Below are 21,092 nucleotides of genomic sequence, written 5' to 3' on the forward strand. Positions count from 1 at the left end.
TAATAACCACCCAAAATAGTTTATCTTTCTGAAAACATGGTGCTTATTAGAAATATGTAAGCTAACATATCTAATTAGTTGCTAAAATCAACTCCAAATGCATGAATAGTGATAAACACTTTTAAAACTATACACACTTAATTTTTGTCAAGAAGTGCCTACCTGAACCTAGTGTTTGTTTCATGATTCAACACAGAGGCAAAATATCTGGGATAATATAGAGCAGATAAACAATGTCTTAAGAAAAGAAATTTATTATTTACACCACTGAAATAGTCCCCCATAAGAACAATATATACCATGTTTATTTGAAAGAATCTGATTCCTTTCAAAGAGAAGAACTGTATAAAGCAATACTGTCAACACAAAACAGTGGTCACATGACATATCTGCAGGCACAAGCATTGCAAATAAATTCTTTTTCATCTTATGGCTAGGTATTTTCACTGAAACACAGTGTCTGCACTTCTACAAGACAGAGCTGGAACAGAACAAAAACTTTTTGTTCATGCTTTTCAGGGTTGAACCAGTGATACATCCCACTTGAAAATGTACTGCTTTTCGGACAATGGTTTGAGGCAGGAGTGCTTCTACTTGGCCACCACAAGGAAACACACTCTAGTTCTGTACTTTCATTCCTCAGTCTTATGTTTACTACTTGTCATACTATGACGTATGTGTATCACAGCAGACGTTTTCCAGTTTTACTCAAAGAACACTGACACACATACAGACCCAACTGAGACAGGTCAAAATTTAGAAATGTAAGTAGTGGAGTAAGAAGAGAAATTGTGTTTATGACAAAGAAATGAAAAAAAAAAAATCTTGGTGATTTTAAGCAAACCAAATTAGGTTCCTTACTAAAAACATTTCTTTTCTTGGTTTTAAACAGAAAAACAGTAGTTTCCAGATGGGTTTGGGCTTAGACAACACATTGAGACAAAAACAGGAGACATATTTGTTTCCAAAGTCACAAAATGACATTGTTAAGTATACATTTCTGCCACTTTGTGTCTGTGTGTGGGCAGGGGTACTCACTACTCTATGCTGGATAAAATATTTTTTAAGAGCTACAGTATATTCATATGGGGGGAGCTTTTTTCTTCTTTTTTGGCGTATTGCTATGATCTTCAAAAAATATAAAATTAAATTTACAAAAAAACTGGAAGACCAAGTATAAGCAGTCGGTATTTGCTGCAGTGTCCAGCACTATCATAATGATCTTTAGCATAAAAGCGAGAAGTTGTTCCTGGATATCAAGTATCTTCAATAATTGCTAGTACAGCTTATAACTACTGTCCTTGCTTCTTTGAGAGATACCTGCAAAAAATCAAAATAAAGATGTCTAAGCTGTATTACACTGAATTCAAGTTAACGATCTAACACTCCTCCCCAAAGAGAGTTGATTATTTTAATAACAAACCTTTTCAAGATAAGTAATAGCTGTTAATAATCCCTAACATGCATTAATTATGTGCCAAGTACTATTCTAAATACATGCGTTAATTCATTTAGTCCTCACAATATTCTATGAGGAGTTTTCAATGATAATTTATTTCTATTTTACAGTCACAAGAGGTTAAGCAATTTGTCCAAGTTCATACAGCAAGAAAGTGGTAGAGTTCAGACTGAAAACAAGACTCTGGAGGCTGCACATTGTCACTACATACTGTCTTAATTCCAAATGTGAAACCAATGTATTAGCTAATATTAAGAATTTCTCCCAATTTATCTTCCTGCATAAACGTAGTGAGCCAAAGCTGCTAAAGAACTCTGATCAAGAGTGTAAAGATGTTAATTAACTAAACAAATTTTTCTTCATATTATTTTATAGGAGTGTGCAAACAAACTAAAATTTTTACATCTCTATTTCTCCCATTTATGAATTACTATACTCAGAGCTATGAGGGTGGAGAAAGAGTTCTTAAAATCAGGAGATCTAGATAAGTCTTGATAGTAAAACTTGCTCACACTGGCATCTATTATTCCCATGACTTAGTTATGACACCATTTACAGGAACTGGGGATAAAAGTGACAGTCCTAATATTATGAGACTCTAGTAAGAGGCATATTACAAGTTTATGCAAGTATATATCTAAGTACATAAGTGTACAAGTGATCTGAAAAGCCAAAAGTGTAATTCAGCCAGAGTGTTAAATTACATGAAGTTTCTTTTGTTGCTGTATTAATGAAATCCAATCTTTAAAGATATACTTTGAAAAGAATATTTGCAGTACATAATCCTGTCCACTTCTCCAGAGGTTTTTCCTGCAAAATCTTGATGTTCACAAGCAATCTCTGTGTAGATTTGTATTTAAATTTGTGCTCAGAAAAAAAGACTAGAAGACAAGACACCAAGCTAGTATCTTTCATAATCACAACTGTTTGCCTAAAGGAATTAATTTTCTAATTTCTCTGCTACATAGAGAGGTTACTTGTCATTTTTAACAAAAAAACATTTCAGCATATTTTATTTTATCCTGACATTATTTTACAGTATGAGAACAGGGATTACATTCTCATATGATTCATAAAAGAGTGACCCAATAAATGTTACAAAATAGTTAACAGGTAGCATTAAAAACATGCACTAGCCTCTGAGATCCTCTCTACTAAAGAGGTATCGAAGGTCTTAAGAGATGTGGGTTTATGAACAAGTTAGAGGTTAAGACGAAAGAGAAAAATACTTCCAGGGGAGATGTCACTAGATTACAAAACAGCTTTAGAATTTACCCATTTTAAATAAAAAATAAGAATTATGTATATACCAGAGTTACCAGACAATTTTTTCATTCATTAATGTACAGACAAAATAAATGAATAAGCAAATGACACTTACCTTTCCCAATATTTGTGATTCAGGTCCAAAAAATCATCTAGTTTTGCTATTTCCTTGAGGTATTGGGTTAATTTTAAAAGTTCTTTGTCTTTATCTCGATTTAGGTGTGCTTTCATAAAAGGTCTTATCTATTAGAAAACAGACATTATCCAACAATTCACACTGCAGTAAGAAAAATAGTACAAACTTGTACATTTAAGTTACAGTCAATGAAATTAATATCACCAAGGATGTCAATACTAAGAATTACTTTTATATTATCTCACTGACAGTCACGGTGTGTTTATAATAGAAGACCCCTTCCACCTAATTTGCCTTCTATTAGCCTTTCAGTCTGAACTTGACACCACCAGCTATCTTACAGCACTTCAACCCTACGTGGATTCTCTACTTTGCAGAACTACTTAAGACTTTTCCCCCTTCTATCTAGATGCTTCTTACTAATTAAATAATCTCATTCGCATCACTTCATTTATTAAAAAGGTACATAATACAAGCTTGATTTATAGTAGAGATAAAAGTTTTTAAACCATAAATTTACTATTATAAATAATTTCAAAAGATCAAAACTGATAAAAAATTATCAGACCATAAAATGCAATATTACATATGCATTTAACCCCAGAAGTCCTCCACATAGTTGTTTTGTTATTTAAAAAAAAGAAAAAACATTTAAATAAATTTTAAAAATCAACTTTGTATTATAGTACTACAGAATAAAACATCATTATCATATATTAGTATGGAAGAACAAACTAATGCTGAAAGATAAATGTCTGTTATTTTCACATCAGTATTTTTCTATTAAATTTTTATATAACTAAGATATTATGCATTGGTATAACCTGTTTTCACTCATATTTTATCATAAGTATTTTTCTTTATTATTAAAGTCTCCATTAAAATATTTTTAATTATATGAGTTTTCCCATAAAAAGTGGTCATAGTTTCTGAATTTTTAAGTTCAATAAATTTTATTATGATAAAAAGTTCATTTCAAAAGCATGAAAATCAGGATGATGGACAGGGTTGAAGACTATAATTAGTAAGGAATTTTATATCTTGACTTGAATGGCAGTTACACAAGTTCTTTGTAAAACAATGTTAAACTATACATTTTATGTACTTTTCTTTATGTTACAGTTCCAATAAAGTTCTACTTTTTTAAAGAACCTGCTCATCTACATACCACTCAAGACAGCATTTCATAAAACTTTAACTAATTTTAGATGAAATAATGTCTAGGATTTGCTGCAAAATATCAAAGAGAGGAAAACAGTTAAGGTATAGAGCAAACATTCATGAATTAACAAGTTGTTTAAACAGGATGATGCATACATGGGGGTTAATTCATACAATTCCAAGCAGTTCTATTTTATGTTTGAACTTTTCCATTAAAAAAAATTTTTTTTTAATCAAACATACTCCTGTAAGAACTGAAAAAAATCATTTTAGTAAAATATTAATATATCCTTATTGTGACTGAAAGAAAATGCAAACTGGTCAATTTTACATAGGGACATTTAAAAACATGACATTTGATCATTGTTACATATTGAGAACAATGAGCCCATGGGAGTGTTACCATGTCAATCAAGAGTAGAGGTTTAATAAGAATTTTTATATACTTCTGTGTCACGGGAAAAACACAACAACAGCTTGAAATAAACAGAAGAAAATACTCCCATACATCCCAGGTTCTACTTGCATCAAAACACTTTAGGGCCAAGGACCTCCACAGCTGTGAGTCAGCAGGTGGCTGACTGGCACCAGGAACAGCTGTCAGAGTCTGCACAGATGCAAGCTCTTGTAGGAGATCCTACTTCCAAACAGGCAGTGCTGCTTCACAGCAGCAGCAGTGACTGCAGGAGATCAAGACTCTCCGCAGGGGCTTGCGTAAGCTCTGCAGCTAGGTATAAACATGCACGATATCAAAATGTCGTGACTTGAGTTTTTGCACAATCCTGGGCAATACTATAATATTTTGAGGTATTCCCTCACTTAACTAAAGATTGTAAAAGCAACATATTAACTTCTAAACTATTAATATACAATGTACCAAAGTGATTTCCAGTGTAAAACCAGGAAGAGATTCAGACTGAAAGAGAAAGTACAGTCAATGCCTAGTAAATAAGACTTTCAACCCAAGGCCCTGCTAAGCAACTTTTACTTTCTAAACAATTGGTCTTAAGCACTACTAACAAAACTAAAACCCAAAGATTCTAGATCTAAAAGTTAAACCAGTAAAGTGCAAAAATTGACCTAATTGACTTCAACTGTTTCAGTATAATCACTGTTCCATTCTCAAGAATAATCTAAGTGATCAACATATATTACCCCTATTGCTGCATAACCAAAAAAACATTTTTAGGAACTTAAGAATACTTACATGATCTGCATTCCACTTCCTTATATAGATAATAAAAGTGAAGTTCAGAGAAACTACTGTTTATGCATGACCAAAACTCAACTTCCTTAAGTTCAGTACTGTATTTATAACTGACAAAGCCTCCTATGTTATATTTCAAACCTTAAGATTAACAAACTTGCATTATAAGAAGTTAACTACTTCAAAAATAAGCAGTCTTTAAGATCTCTGTGAAATCTTTGAGATTTCTACCAGAAGTATTATGAAACAGTGGTAACAAACACAGAGTTTAAGAGTATTTCTCAATTTCAAAACCACTTCTATGTCAATGTGGGCAGAACATTAATTACTACCTTCTTAAAAGGGGTTTTCAAAAGGAGACATGAGAGAGATTACCTGTAGAATGCTTAAAAATACCTCTCCTGAATTAGAATTTTTGGAGGTGGAAACTAATATATTTTTAGGAACTGCTTCAGTGATTCTACTGAGTACTCTGGTTTAAAAAAAAGAAAATATTGCTCTAAAGTACTAGAAATTTGTATCATCATCTTGCTGTATCCAGAGATGAGGAGGGCCCAAATGTTGGCTGGGAAAATGTTTCTTCTAATAACACAAATGAAAGTAATATTTCTTTTAAAATTTAAGCTCTTCTCAAAAGTCATTCCCTGTCTTACTTACATGCAGAATCCAAGAAAAAACAAAAACAAAACACACACACAAAAACCAAGCTCAAACACAACAGAACAGAAAGAACAGATTGGTGGTTGCCAGAAATGGGTAGGTGGGAGAAATGAAGAAAGTCAAAAGGTACAAACCTCTAGGTATAAAATAAGTCATGGGGATATGAGGTAGAGCATAATAACTATAGTTAATAATACCTTACTGCATATTTGAAAGCTGCCAAGAGAGTAGATCTTAAACGTTCTCATCACAAGAAAAAAAATAACTCTGTATGGTGACAGATCTGTGGTGATCATTTCACAATATATACAAATATCAAATCATAAATTATATTGTACACCTGAAACTAATATTATACCTCAACCAAAAAAAAAATTTTAATCATTTCCTAAATACCATGATTTTACCTCCTTTCCAGTACAGATACCATTGGTTTCATACAAGATTCAGCTTAGATCAACTGAATCTTTGCTCAAGACTGAAGAATGTACTTTTGTGTCTTATACCTGGTAAACCACATAGGGGAAAAGCACTTCTCCTAAAGCCTCAAACAGAAATCATTTTTAAAGGGGAACATAACCACCAATGTACCCCTAGAACTTCCCTTCCAAGTCAACAGTTTTTATATTTGTGACAATTCACTGCCTAGATTAATAAAAATTCCCTCAACTATCCTCCTTGTATACCAAAGACCACATCAATAGTCTACAAGAATAGCTTCAGAAATGTATCTGCTTCAAGTTTTTCTCTTGTTTTTTAAAGTCATCAAGAATTCAGCTCGTGGAAAAGTTTAGGACTGAGATTAAAAATATCTTAGTGTCAGGATTTACACTTCAAATGGAGATTTCATTTGCATTAGTACCATAATATAAAGCTCTCTTTTCCGTTTTCATATTGTACTGACACATAGGCAGCCACAGGTACCAAAATTTTAAGTTTCAATTTCTCTCTTACCAATTTTACACTGCTCAGACAGTAAAGAACCTGCCTGCAATGAGGGAGAGCTGGTTCGATCCCTGGGTTGGAAAGATCCCCTGGAGGGCATGGCAACCCACTCCAGTATTCTTGCCTGGAGAATCATTATGGACAGAGGAGCCTGGCAGGTTACAGTCCATGGGATCACATAGAGTGAGACATGACTTAAAGACTTAACAACAACAAGCTTTAAATCCTTAATCCAACAATGTCTGATGCTTTCATTTTTGATGCTGAAAGTCAATGTCAGTAAGCTCATGTTGTTCCTCAGAGCTAACTGAAAATAAAACATCTAGATGAGTTGGTTAACTAAGGAGATACCATGTGAGAGAGAAAATGTTCAATTTTATATGAATTTTTCTAAACATATGTTTTTCTTGCCAACACATTACCTGAAAAAATTTATGAAATTCAATAGTGCTAAAGTTCTACTGCATATACCAGCATATATGAGAATAGCAAGTAAATTATGTCTTACCTTTAGCCCATTCTGTGGGTTCATAAGAAAATTTCGTCCTATGTCATCAAACATGATGGTGTTTTTCTTGCTGTAAAACTCCGAAAACTTTCCCCATATAACACCAAGAGGCTTTACCTTAGAATAAAAACTTAGATTTAACTCATATTTCATAAATAGTTCATCCTTTCTTAGAAGCAAAAATACTGCAAAATGCCTACAGAACTATGCCAGAGTGTTCCTTTACCACAAGACAGTGATGGCTGGCTCTGTGAACAGACCAGAACTGAGAGGCAACACACTTTAAGAGACAATGTATCTCCCAATGTTAACTTCTGAAAGGTCTGCTCATGTCTAATGGAACTAAGCCCATTATAACACTTTCAATAATTTAAACCAGAAGATTTGGGATCAAAATAAGAGTATTTAATTTAAAAAATAAGAATCTAGTAATTATTTAGAGTCTGCTGAGCAGTCTTATGTCCCCAGAACCTGAGGTTTCACTTGGGGTCTGTTTTCAAAACTAGCAAACCTTAACAACAATGTATCTTGCTCTTTTACTACAATATTTAAATATTTTATAAAGCAAAAATTGACTTTCTCTTTAGTTCAGTAGTACAGGGGCACAATTTCTAGAGCATTTGACTGTTTAACTTCAAAAATACCATAATATGTAAATTCTTGCTTGTATTTCTGAATTCTTAAAATGAGCCTTCAAAAAGATAATCCCTCAGATATTTATATCTGTTGATACTTGCATAAATTCTATGTAAGACTACATGAGAAGCAATAGTGACTGCCTATAGGAAGAAGAGTTAAATGGCTGGAAGGTTCAGGACGGAGGAAGACTTTTCACCACATATTTGTGAATCATGTGAACATTTTATACATTCAAAAAAATTTTTTAATACACTAACTCTTAGAAGTTAAAAGTTTTTTCTTTTAGAAGAATTTCTTTTTGCTGAATGCAAGAGTCTCATTTGTGATACGAGATTACATGCTATTAATAACAACTATGAAATTAAATGGTAATAAATAAATGGTGATTAAGAGTTGTCATTTTAAAATGTTTTCTTTTTTTCCTTCTATAATTTATTTTAATATGGAGAAAGTCTCTTTTCCTATCTTAGTGTTCTTGCTACTATAAAAAATGTTATTGAAATATTTTAATTTCACTAAAATTTTATTTGCTGTATGTGTTTGCACTATCTGTTTACTACTGAAACAAATCCCCCAAATACTTGAAGACAAATATATTGGAACTGAAACAATAAACCAGATTTTTGGTTTTCTTAGCCAACATAAAGTCTCACGAAATAAAACAAGAGCTTTATGACAGCCAGGGTTAGCAATCCTACATCCTCTTAAATAGAGCTGTCCTTTTGTAATTAAGCCAAGCACTATATGTTCCCCAAAACATGTGCTACTTTGTTCTCAATTAGAGAAGTAACATTGCTGACCACAGGGAAAAAAATTGTGAAAACACAAAAAAGGACAAAGAAAAAATTTTAAATATCTATAATCCAGTTAGTACCAAAGATTACAGCTAGATATTCCGGTATATTTACCTCCAGTCTTTCTGATAAACAGCGGCAGCCTCAAAGAGTTCACAGATCTTTTGTTAAGCTAAGGGAAACCCTGAACCAAACAAAGGTTAAAAACTATTTTCTAACAGTTTGAAAATATTGCTAAAATATTTCTTTCACTTTAATAATATATCATGAAAAAATTTTAAAGCACTAAATACTACATCAAATAGTTAGCTGCATTCCATTAAATGGGTGAACAAAAATCTATACAATCAACTGTCTACTACGGTGGTGATTTGTTTATTGAGGATTTCTTTTTTTTTTTGAGGATTTCTTTTTATTCCTTTTTCATTATTATAAACATTCCTATGCTTAACATTTGCCAAACTTCTTTTCCCTGTTTAGATTTAGTAAATGTACCACTTCAGCAGATAATAAATTACATTTTCTCCTGATGTATATTTAATTTCCTTTACCGAAAAATCCCCATGCACATAATTTGACTTATCATGGACAATACTGTCTCTTCTAAATTTTCCTAGTTTGCGAAGTTCTCCCCAATTCCAATTACTCTGTTTCCAAAAGGCATGGAACCAAGTGTTCTCATCTCTTTATTCCCAACAGTGCCCACTGCAGGGCTTTGCAGATACTAGAAGTTCATAATATGACTAGTTACTTGATGCATAAACAAAGTGAAGAACCTTAATCTTTTTAAGCATAAATCTTTTTTGATTGTTCTTATTTTCTTTAGGCCTTCACATGTCACCCCAAAGACATGCATCATGATGTATCTGCTTTTATTTATCAGTTTCATATAGGCCAAGACAAGCACGTTCTGGTCTGTTTCTACTATCCTCCCTGAAGATATCCAGTATGTTTTCTCATCTACTCTGTCTCCTCTACATTGTCAGAGAAGGCAATGACAAGCCACTCCAGTACTCTTGCCTAGAAAATCTCATGGACAGAGGAGCCTGGTAGGCTGCAGTCCATGGGGTCTCTAGGAGTCGGACAGGACTGACAGACTTCTTTCACTTTTCACTTTCATGCACTGGAGAAGGAAATGGCAACCACTCCAGTGTTCTTGCCTGGAGAATCCCAGGGACGGGGGAGCCTGGTGGGCTGCCGTCTATGGGGTCACACAGAGTCGGACACAACTTAAGCGACTTAGCAGCAGCACTCTGTCTTTAGCAACACTGTGCTGCTATCATCATGGGACAATTAACCATGACTTTTCCTGATAGCCCTTCCTTAAGCTTCTTAATTTTGTCACTAAAATTCAAATCTATTAACCTGAAATACAGCTTCCTCCATCAAAACTCAACTGACACTTTATTATCCACTTGGATTTCTAAACTCTTTGTGTAGTTTATTCCATCAATATAAAAGCAAACAGTATATCAGAAAACAAGCAAGTCTTTAAATAAAAGAAAAATGACTTCTTACATCTATTAATCCTCTCCTCGGAGTGTGCACTGTTATCATAGCAGCACTGTCCAACATGAAGGTAATCTTGTAATTTGCATTTGTACTCACTCCCAGCTCCTATAAATATAAATGTTCACATAGTTAAAATATAATAATGTGGACAATCCCACACTTTATGAATAGTCCAGCATAATTTCCCATTACACCATTTTTCTATCCCCCTGGCTACCACATCTTGATCAACAACTGGCAAGCATTTTAGTTTCACTAAGCAGATTGAGTAAATGGTAGTCCAAAGAACCCTAGTCTATTTAGCTTCCAAATGAGGGGCCCTTTTCAATATATTACCAGAAACAGGTTACTTCCTAATTCACTATTTTAGAAGAGCATCACTCCTTTAAGCATCACACACCAGACAAAAGAGGAAAATAACATGTTAGCGTAAAATGAGGGAAAGAGGAACAGGAGCTTTGCTGTATTTTATCTTGAAAAAGACATAGGTAGGTAATCAAAGCAAATCACCACTAAGCAGACTTCAAAAACACCTCTAACTCCTGATATTGGCATTTGTTTTGCTACTAAATGTCCTCCAATGACAATGAAATTAATTCAGAACTTTCTAAAAAGACAAATGCAGTTTCAAAATGTTCTTAAATGGATTGTTTTCTAACACTTACTTTCATTTTAGCTTCAATCCACTTCATATTTGTTGCAGCTAAAACATGAGGAATGATAACACAATATATATGAAAAGTTTGAACTTAATTTAAAAAATCTTTCTTCTGTATAAATTAGTTTCTAAGCAATACTAAGTTCAAATACACCACAAATAATCCCTAGCATAATTTATGGTTAATTTTCATTTAATTATTTATAAAAACAAACTGTGTCTTCAAGACAACAATTTTTAACTTTTCTCTAAAAGATACCAGTCACCAATGCTCAAAGGAACTCTGAACCTAGGAAATTCATAAATCAAGCCCTAATCACCCTTTTAAAAACAGCCCTGCTACTATTCTCCATCAATTCTAAACTTGAATTTAGGGTGCCTGGATCTCCGTTTTTTTTTCCTATGTTCCCCCTGCCAGGTAACATACAGGTGGGGGCGGGGGGGGGGGGTGTCCAGCAGCTTTTAACAAGTCTGAGACAACTAAATTCATAAACTGCATCTATGTCATGTACCTGCTCACTATCAGTCACCAACCACTTTGAGATCACTGACATTAAAATTCAACCTTCAGCTTCATGTGCATTACTCATCTCAAGTTGCTGGACTTAAACTACATAGGTATTACAGAGTAAAATATTTCAAAAGGGAAAAAAGAGTTCAATTATTTAAAGTGTGTATACACATGCATGTATGTTATTTTTTAAGGGCAAATGAGGTACCTAAGTTCTCGGAATAAAAATCTTTAGCACACATAAAAGAACCAAAATCACCTTACATGCAAAACTGGTCAGCTGAACTAAAATTTTAGAGAATGATGTGTCTACAATGACAACAAATCATGTGATAGGGAAAAATAATATTTTAACTCAGTATATATTTTGAATCTGTAATTCCCAGATGAAAAACAGAAATATTCTCAGCTAATAAAAAGGATTTCTAACTATTAAGGAATTATTACATCTCAGACACATTACTAGTTGCTATATCAATATTTTATTCTTATAACTATCCTGTCATATAGGTTTCCTTATATTCATTTCTCAGATGAGGAAGCTAAGGCTCAGAGCAATTAACTGACCTGCCCAGAATCAGTAAGGTCAGAGCAAGAATTAAAACTTTAGTCTACTTAGCTATAAAATGAGATGCCCTTTTCAATGTACTACTATGAAATTTATAAAAATAACCTATTTTAAATGCATGATTGTAAAAAGTTCTCAAAATCCCTAAGTCTACTCTAATAACATTTAGAGGATAAATGTTTTACTTAAATGTCATCTCAGAAGTCAGAATTGCTGAACACAAAACTGTTTTTCAGGAAGCTTTCTCCTCTGTATCTTAAAAATCAGAAAATTATATATTTAACTATATATTTAGTTATAATGGATATGTACTCATGTTAGTACTAAACTATTGAAATACTCTGATTATAAGAGAAAATACAAAGGAAATTTACAGACTAGAGAAGTATGTAGCCTCTATAATCAGTAACCTAGTACAGTTAAATGTACCATCTTTAGCTGATGGGAGTTTATTTAATTCACAATTAGGATAGTTCTTTTCTGACATTGCCAAGAGAAAACTTAAAATGTTTATGGGAAAGTGAGATGTAAATCAATACACCACTACCCTTTCCTTTTCAGAAAATCATGCCACAAAAATGCAATGTCACCTCAACTGAACAGTGTGCTCAGTAATGCAGTAAATTTACTTTTCTGGAGAAAACTCACTCTTATCATAGACCTGTACATTCCTGGAATGGCAGACCACAACTTGAGTCATACTGTTTTAACACACTTATTAATTTTCCCTAAGTAAATTCACATTGCCTTTATTTCTATACTATATCACTGTAAATTTTTTTTAATACATATGTTTCTCCAATGTTCTGAGACTAGAATAATGAAGAAAAGAGAAAGCAACAGGATACTAAAACATCAGAGTCTATAGTAAATATCAGAAAGAAAAGATCCTTATCAAAGTGTGGTCTTGTAAAAACAGGCCTTTTTATTTCACACTATAAACTACTCTCTTCCTATATTTAAGTATTTCAGTGGTATTGGCAAATACATGTATATGTTTATACTGTGATGAATGAAAGTATCAGACATGCTTCATCAGAAATTTGCAAAATAAAATTTAAGTCACATTTTATAAAGCAAAGTAATATAAGCAACAACCTTATTTTCATGAAAATCTAAACAAGAAATACAGCTTACACCAAATAACAATGTCATAATCCTCATATGCAGATGTTAGGAATTCATGAAGATATGGCCGCATTAATTCTACCCCAGTCTCTGCACAAGACCTATGGTCTAAAATAAAATCAGTTAGAGATGATGATTAGTTTATTATCCTGGACAAGTATCTAATATAAACTTCTGAAATATAACAGAAACACTCAAAATACTAAGTACTTCAGACTAACTTCTACCAGCTGACAGAGGGACATCTTCAAAGCACACAATTCAGTATTCTTGCAGTCCAACTTTAACTGATCAATTCTGTTCAATTTGCAAAGAGCCAATACCTAGAATTCAGGCTTATATAATAAACAGTAAGTTTTCTTCTCTTCTAATCTCTAAAACATAGATCTTATTTTAGGATATGAAAAACAAACTAGGGCCAGATATACTCACTTTTTAGCCATTCACCTTCCAAATACAATCATATTTCACCAAAATAACAGATTCAATTAATTTACTAATCAAATTTTAAAATAAATGTACACTAACTTATGACATGTACTTAAAGGTTAGGATTAGAGGTAAATATGCTCATTTTAATGTCAGGAGTTATCCAATTATTTCTGGCAATATTAAAGGATGAAATGAACATCTTTTTTTGTTGACATGAAATATCAAATGTCAAATTCTTAAATTCAAGAATCTGTCTTGAACATAATAGAAAACCAGGAATAAACTATCAAAAATGATTTTTAAATAATCCTCATAAAATGTTAATAAATAGGTAATGGCTTTATTAAATTATCACATATTCATAAAATCATAGAAAATCACCAGACCAAAAAATACATATATTTAACTCACAATGAATACAAAATGACTAAAATGTTGACTATATCATTAAGTAAACATGAAAGGATATACATATAAACATCCAGGAAATTAACACATAAAAAAAGATCTCTGGATCTTGGGATTACATATGACTTCTTTTTTTGCTTGCAATAAATGATTTACTTTTAAAATAAAAAGAAATGCTTTAAGTAATTCATAGTGCAAGGAAAAAACAAAAGGGGAAAATGCTGTTAACGGGTAACAGACGATGAAGCACAGTTTCAGCTGACTTACCAAATAATGTATAGTCAACATCTAGTACCAAAAGTTTTTTCCCTTCCCTGGGAGGATTCAAAATTTCCACTTTGTACTCTTTTACTCTGCGGGAAATTTTCAGTAGGTTTTCCTCCCTAATGAAAAATAAAATCAGATGAAAGATTTACTTTCTCTTGTATTACAACCAATTCCCTTTGATGATGAAAAGCACTCACCTATTTTCTACTTCAACTACTTCATCTTCAATATCAAAGTCATTAACAACGTCATCATTGTCAGGAGGTGGACCTAAGACATCTTCCTATTAAGACGAAAAACAGTATTGCTTTACCATATTCTCTTTAACATAACAAATAAATGCATAGCATAAAAAACTAAGAGGTACAAATTGAGTCCAAAAGTCTTGCAAGCACATGCTATGGGAAAACATCCACATTTTATATATGTTCACTGGACAGATATACCACGTTAAATTTCACCATTATCACTACTACTATACTAAAAGCTGTCTGTGTACACTGACAAGTCGCCCAGTGTTTGCTTTCTGCTGAGTTAATACCACATTCACTGTGCAGTTTTTACTTTCTATTGACTATTAAACTGACAGTTTTACCACAATTAAAACTATGATGTAACAATGTGATATAAATCATAATATCTTCAAAGGGAGAGCTTCCTCGGTGGCTCAGTGGTAAAGAATCCACCTGTAATGAAGGAAACGTGGGTTTGATCCCTGGGTCGGGAAGATCCCCTGGACGAAGAACTGGCAACCCACTCCGGTATTCTTGCTGGAAAAATCCCATGGACAGAGGAGTCTGAAGGGCTACAGTCGTAGGGTCGCAAAGAGTCGGACATGACTGAGCGACTAAGCACGCACGCATCTTCAATGGGACAAATGTAACAAAAGTAAACATTTACCAAGCTCTCCTCACGAGTTCCCATCATCATGATTTTAGTATTTGGTTTCAGTTTGAGAGCTCCAAGCTTAACATCATTTTCTGCAGGTTTGCCTACAATACAAGCAAATGACTGTTTTCTCACTAAAGTTCACATGCTGGTTTCACTATCCCATTATATAAAACCCTAACATTAAAAGATTCCACAGCAGGTTCTTTTCCCTTAAATTAATAAACTATTACTGCTGAATTAGCAGTTTCTAACACACTATGAAGAGCGATTAATACAAGGTTGGGTTTTTTTCCCCCAACTCCATCTTAGAGGAACATATTTAATGCAACTAACTAAATAAACTCATGTTTTATTCTTATTCTGTTGTTCACGATGAAGATAACTGTTTTCCAGAAAGTCCTGAAAATTGAGTGCCTAGGATAACTGTAGATTTACTACTTTTCAGAACTCACTCTTCAATGATAAAACAAACACAAACACCTTAAAAGTACCTTTTAACTGAATATGAACATTGCTGATAATTTCTAAATTGTTATTACTTTCAAAAGAGAAAAGTTAATTTGGAGAGAGTAAAAGGCCCAAGCTGTAATGAAAAGACTGTACTAGAAGACAGATATTACAAATTACACTCTTTACCTGGGACTTTCATGTCCAAGGTTTAACGAGGAAACATCAACTGTCAGAGGAAATCAAAAGTAATCTTAATAGTAGTGTTATTTCCAAGTATCCTTAAATATTCTTACTTGTATCACTAAAATAATTTAAGGGATATCAAAGAAACCTCCAGGGGGAAAGACTTATTAAGGTGAACTGATAATAGCTAATGTAAAGATTTACAAATATATCAATGCAATAAATTTGAAGAAGGGAGAAAATTACCTTTAACTTTGAGCCCAAGTAACTTCTGGCGTTCTGGTAGCACTCCTGTAAGGGTCTTGAGAAACTGTTTGAGATCCAGCACAGTATCATCTTCCGAAAGTGTGGTCACTGAATATTCCTGTCCACCCCATTTTACGATGATAGGAAGAGCCATCCTTGAAACATATGATAAGGCAGCTTTCCTTCTGAAAAAGATACCTAGAAAGAAAGCCATATACATGTTGAAACAGACATACCAAAGATGGTCATACAGCAGAAACTAACACAACATTGCAAAGCAACTATATGCAACAAAAAATTTTAAAAAGATGTATCGAAGCTCTAAGCTTTATAAACTGCATCCTTTGAGTCCTATTTTACATCTTGATAGTAGAGAAACAGGATTTTCTACTTATAGAAATGTTATCAGAACACCAAAAGTTATTAGGAGTCAAAGTTAAAATTCCTCCACGTTCCCAAATTTTAGCTTAGTTACAACCCTCTAATATTCTATCAGATTATTCCTGTTTGGAAAGCTGCAATCATGAGCTACATATTTCTCCCTCTCTGATCAGGTTTATGCTACAGGCAAGTTCCTCCATGATGGACCATTCATGTTCATTTACCATTTGCAAGGTAGGACAGGGAGTTGTTAAGAGCACAAATTCTTAAGTCAGATTACCTGGGTTTGGAGTTCAGGAATCCCACTTATTAGCTATTTAACCTTAGAAAGTTAATTGACTCTTAGTGCCTAGGTTTCCTCATCAGTAAAATAGGGATGCTAATACTATCTACTTCTCAAGGTTCATGAGAAGTAAGTTAATTTTTGTAAGTCACATACTACCTGGCACATAGGTAGCACTATGCAAGTAAGTAATTGGTCAAACAGTTTCAAAAACTAGAACTGAAGTGTTTTAGGCACAGCATTAAACAAATGGTAAATGGCCATTATTTATTTCAGATTTAATAAACAAGGCTTCCCTAATAGCTCATTTGGTAAAGAATCCGCCTGCAATGCAGGAGACCCCCGTTTGATTCCTGGGTCGGGAAGATCCACTGGAGAAGGCATAGGCTACCCACTCCAGTATTCTTGGGCTTCCCTTGTGGCTCAGCTGGTAAAGAAACTGCCAGCAATGCAGGAGACCTGGTTTCCATCCCTGGGTTGGGAAGATCCCCTGGAGAAAGGAAAGGCCACCCACTCCAGTATTCTGGCATAGAGAATTCCATAGACTGTATAGTCAGACACAACTGAGTGATTTTCACTTTCACTTTTTCACAGGGGATGAGATGGTTGGATGGCATCACTGACTGGATGGATATGAGTTTGAGCAAGCTCCGGGAGTTGGTGATGGACAGGGAAGCCTAGCGTGCTGCAGTTCATGGGGTCACAAAGAGTCAGATACAACTGAGTGATTGAACTGAACTGAATACACAGAACAGTTTTTACACAATCTCATTTAACAAGGTTGTTTGGTAAGAACTGTCTCTCTTTCACTGTGAAGGAAACAGGAGTTTAGAAGTGAAATGAAAGTCACTCAGTTGTGTCCAACTCTTTGCGATCCCATAGACTATACAGTCCATGGAATTCTCTAGGAGTTCAGAGAAGTTATGTAATTGGCTCATGTGCAAACAGCTGATAAATGAACAGGTCTTCTGACTAAATCTCAAGTTTCTTCCCCTTGTGTCTCTCTTGAATTGAACTTAAGGTACCAAAGATCCGTAAATACAAAACCCGCAGGCACATATAAAGTACACAAAGATTATACAGCAGCTGCCACTCATCAATGATAGCAGGTAGGTCTTCCCCGCCATAAAGCTTTCTACCAGTTTTCATGTTTGTTCCCCCAACAGGTCAGAGAACTAGATTTTTTCATCTCAAAGTAGTGGTATTTACAAATGCTGTCATAATATATTTAACACAACATTTGACTGCACTCTTCAAGTATTACAACCAACAACAAGAAAGAAGGCAAATTCTGAATCTTAACATGCAAATGTAATTTGGAAACTCAAGATGTCTTCAGCATGCCCATTAGAAAAGAGCACCATAAATTCACTTACATCCATTCTATGTTTATAACCTGCTCTACTAAAACTTTAAAGAAGGTATGCTACTTTAGAGCAATGTATTCTATTTGGCAAGAACGTGCCCTAACAAATGCTATACTCCTCAAAAAAAAAAAAAAAAAAAAAAAAGCCAAATAAGCCTTTTGTGTCAAACAGAAATACCATTTAAATATTATTTTTCTGTAAGAAGTGGAAATAAAAATGAAAACTTACAAGAGCTAGGAATGCAAATAGTGCTAATACAGCACGTTGTATTGGGCAGAACAAAACATCTGAAGCGAGATCACCTCAACTCTAGGTGGATGCAGACAAATCATTGTGCCTCTAGATGAGTGTTCTCAAAGTGTGGTCCCCAGACCATTCAACAGCACTGACCCCACTTGGTAACTTGTTAGAAATATAACTGGGCCTGGAGAGAAGAGACCTAGCAATTTGTGTTTTAACAATCCCTGTTCCCCCTCTCCCCCCATCTTTGAGGCATGTTAAAATTAGAGAGGCTCTTCAATTTTCTCAGACTTAAAAAAGAAAATGTGCCAGATGGCATGGGCTCTGTGTGCTTAGTAAAGCAGTATACAAATGTTACATTATCACCCATGCCACAAGGGGATTTCCAAACTGACAACTGCTCTAAAGGACTAGGCACAACAAAACAAATACCATAAAAAACTTTAATGCAAAAGCCCTTAAAACTGTTTTTCAAAGTTATACTGAACTTTACTCCTTGAATATTTAGATCATTCACAAGAATGGAGCAATGCAATGCAAATGCATGAGTCATTTTCTGTTTTCACACTTGGCCTTTTCTTACACAATTCTAATGTTTTGTGTCATTCCAGATCTTATCAGATTTATAAAGCAAAAAACGAGTTTGAGGGTAGGGACGGCGATCAAACCCAAATAAGTTAGCAAGGAACATACCTTTAAGGTGGTGAAACTACGGCCAAGAACGGCTGTTTGGATAAATTCTTCCAACCTAACATACAGTGGTGACTTGTCTAGCCAAGGTAGTAATGTTTACCACGACAACAGCATTAAGCCGCGCACTAACAGCCATGACAGCACTTATAAGCAATACAAATGGTGGTGAAAATAGAAAAATTATAATATGCTCGACAATTTTATTCTTCATTTAATCTTCACAATCCTAAACTGACAACTATTGTCTTCACTATACAGACTAGAAATTTGAAAAAGAAGAAAAACAAGCTGCTCCAGAGGGGAATTAACTTTTCAAGCTGCCTAGTAAGGCGTAACAACTTAAGTACTGTCAACTCGTTCTCTGGACAGCACGGCTGCAGCAACTGCGAGCGAGTGCAGAGGAGAGAGCTGTGGGCTTCGAAGCGGCAGCTAGGGGACAGCACAGAACGCAGGCAGAGACCCCCAAAACCCAAAAGGGCTGGGATACGTTCAACAGGGAGGGGGAAGAATGGACAAACCCCAGTTGAGGGAGGAATGAGACGGGAGGACGCAAAAACCCAAAGAGGTGCGGAAAGCCCTCCAACCAGGCGAGGAGGGTGGATGCGAGGGTGGCGGCCCCTGTGATGAGCGGGCCGGGGCCGGAGGCCTGGGCCGCGGACGGACCAGGGCAGCCGCGGGCGGGACGCCCTAATGCAGCCCCAGCCGGCCTGCCAGGCCACAGTGAAGGTCGCGCAGCGAGGACAGCAAAGGCGCGGTCCTCCAGCCCAACCGTGTTTCGGCGGGCAGTGGGCAGGGATGCCCAGAGTTCCCTCACCTGGAGCACAGCGGAACCGACAACAGCGGATGCAAGAACCGACCGCAGAGAAACCCACGGCGACCGGAAGTGAGAGGCGGGGACCGGAACCGGCTAACGAACCGGAAGTTAGGGTTTGAAACGGAAGCGCGCCAGAGACGGGACAATCTCTTCCTTTGTTTCTCTTCGGGTAGTGATACTACATAGTCGCCGCCAAGAACTGCCTCACCGCGACGAAGGAAGCAGGCCTTTCGGAGAATATGACCGCTGTACACACGCCTGCGACGCCTGGCTGGCTGCGGGCCCTCGCCAGTTCTGCGCATGCGTTCCGCTGGCGGGCTCTTGAGTTAGGCGGGAGTCGCGGGAGTCGCGGGAGTATGACGTCTGTGGTATTATTTCGACGAAGTCGAAGCTGGTTCGGAGGCAGTGCGCTGGCTTACTCAGGTGAACGGAGATCCTCGTGGGAGACGGGCCGGGGACTCGTGTGGCTTTGTCATGTTCCGAATGAGGCCTGAAAGGTGATGTTTGAGGACTGAGGACTTGAGAACTCGACCTGTCACCAGGGGCCACCAACACTAGTAATTTCAGGAGTTTAGAATTCTACCCGTTCTACCCAATCCCGGAAGAAACAGGATCGTCAGGAAAGGGGCAAGCCCAAGTCTCAGAGAACCATGCAAGCAGATCTCATTATAAGAGCTGCCATCGAGATTACTGTGGTCTTGTATCGAATTATGTCTACCTGCCCATTGCCACCTCCATTACGTTTTCCCTCATAATGCTAAGAAAGCCAATTACAAACCCTAACAAAAGAATTACAGACTTTAATGAAAATTTGGAGCAACCGCTGTCTGGTACAGCGAATTCCCAACGTGCGTCCTTTTAAGTAGGAAAATAATAATAATTGCTCACTAGATTGTTGTCTGTGGCGGCAAATGTATTAGGCTTGGAAGAGGTGAAAATAATATTGGCCCCTAAGTATGCACTAGTCGGGGCTTCCCTTGTGGCTCAGCTGATAAAAGAATCTGCCCGCAATGTGGCAGACCTGGGTTGGGAAGATTGCCTGGAGAAGGGAAAGGTTACTCACGCCAGTATTCTGGCCTGGAGAATCCCATGGACTATACAGTCGCAAAGAGTCGGACAGGACTGAGCGACTTTCACTCACATGCACTAGTCGAATTACTTGTATTTTTCTTTCTTCTTCATAGCGTTTAACTGATCCGTGTTTCCCTTTTGGCTGTTGGAAAGGGAACAAAGAGCCAGGTTTCGTGTCTTAACAGTTTTTAGTGAAGATACACAAACTCTGTTT

The 21,092-nt window shown here is 35.6% G+C and overlaps 1 protein-coding gene across 1 annotated transcript; it reads right to left on the bottom strand.

Annotated features, from left to right (window-relative positions):
• UBLCP1 (ubiquitin like domain containing CTD phosphatase 1) lies at positions 237-20,840 on the bottom strand. The gene is made up of 11 exons (XM_005683237.3): positions 19,808-20,840; positions 16,030-16,227; positions 15,160-15,251; positions 14,457-14,542; positions 14,260-14,375; positions 13,162-13,260; positions 10,953-10,990; positions 10,294-10,392; positions 7,343-7,459; positions 2,841-2,968; positions 237-1,320 (listed from the first exon to the last, which is right to left on the bottom strand). The coding sequence occupies exons 2-11, from the start codon at positions 16,181-16,183 to the stop codon at positions 1,293-1,295; spliced, it is 957 nt and encodes a 318-aa protein (XP_005683294.1). The 5' UTR covers positions 16,184-16,227; positions 19,808-20,840; the 3' UTR covers positions 237-1,292.

This window comes from Capra hircus, chromosome 7 (assembly GCF_001704415.2).
Source record: "Capra hircus breed San Clemente chromosome 7, ASM170441v1, whole genome shotgun sequence".
Taxonomy (NCBI): domain Eukaryota; kingdom Metazoa; phylum Chordata; class Mammalia; order Artiodactyla; family Bovidae; genus Capra; species Capra hircus.

Excerpts from the sequence above, each read along its gene's own strand:
- UBLCP1 (XM_005683237.3), bottom strand. The coding sequence starts at position 16,183 with ATGGCTCTTCCTATCATCGTAAAATGGGGTGGACAGGAATATTCAGTG. Across the intron at positions 14,376-14,456 it reads GTAGTTGAAGTAGAAAATAG|GGAGGAAAACCTACTGAAAA; the intron begins GTGAGTGCTTTT and ends ATTTTTCATTAG. Across the intron at positions 2,969-7,342 it reads ACCCACAGAATGGGCTAAAG|ATAAGACCTTTTATGAAAGC; the intron begins GTAAGACATAAT and ends GTTTTCTAATAG.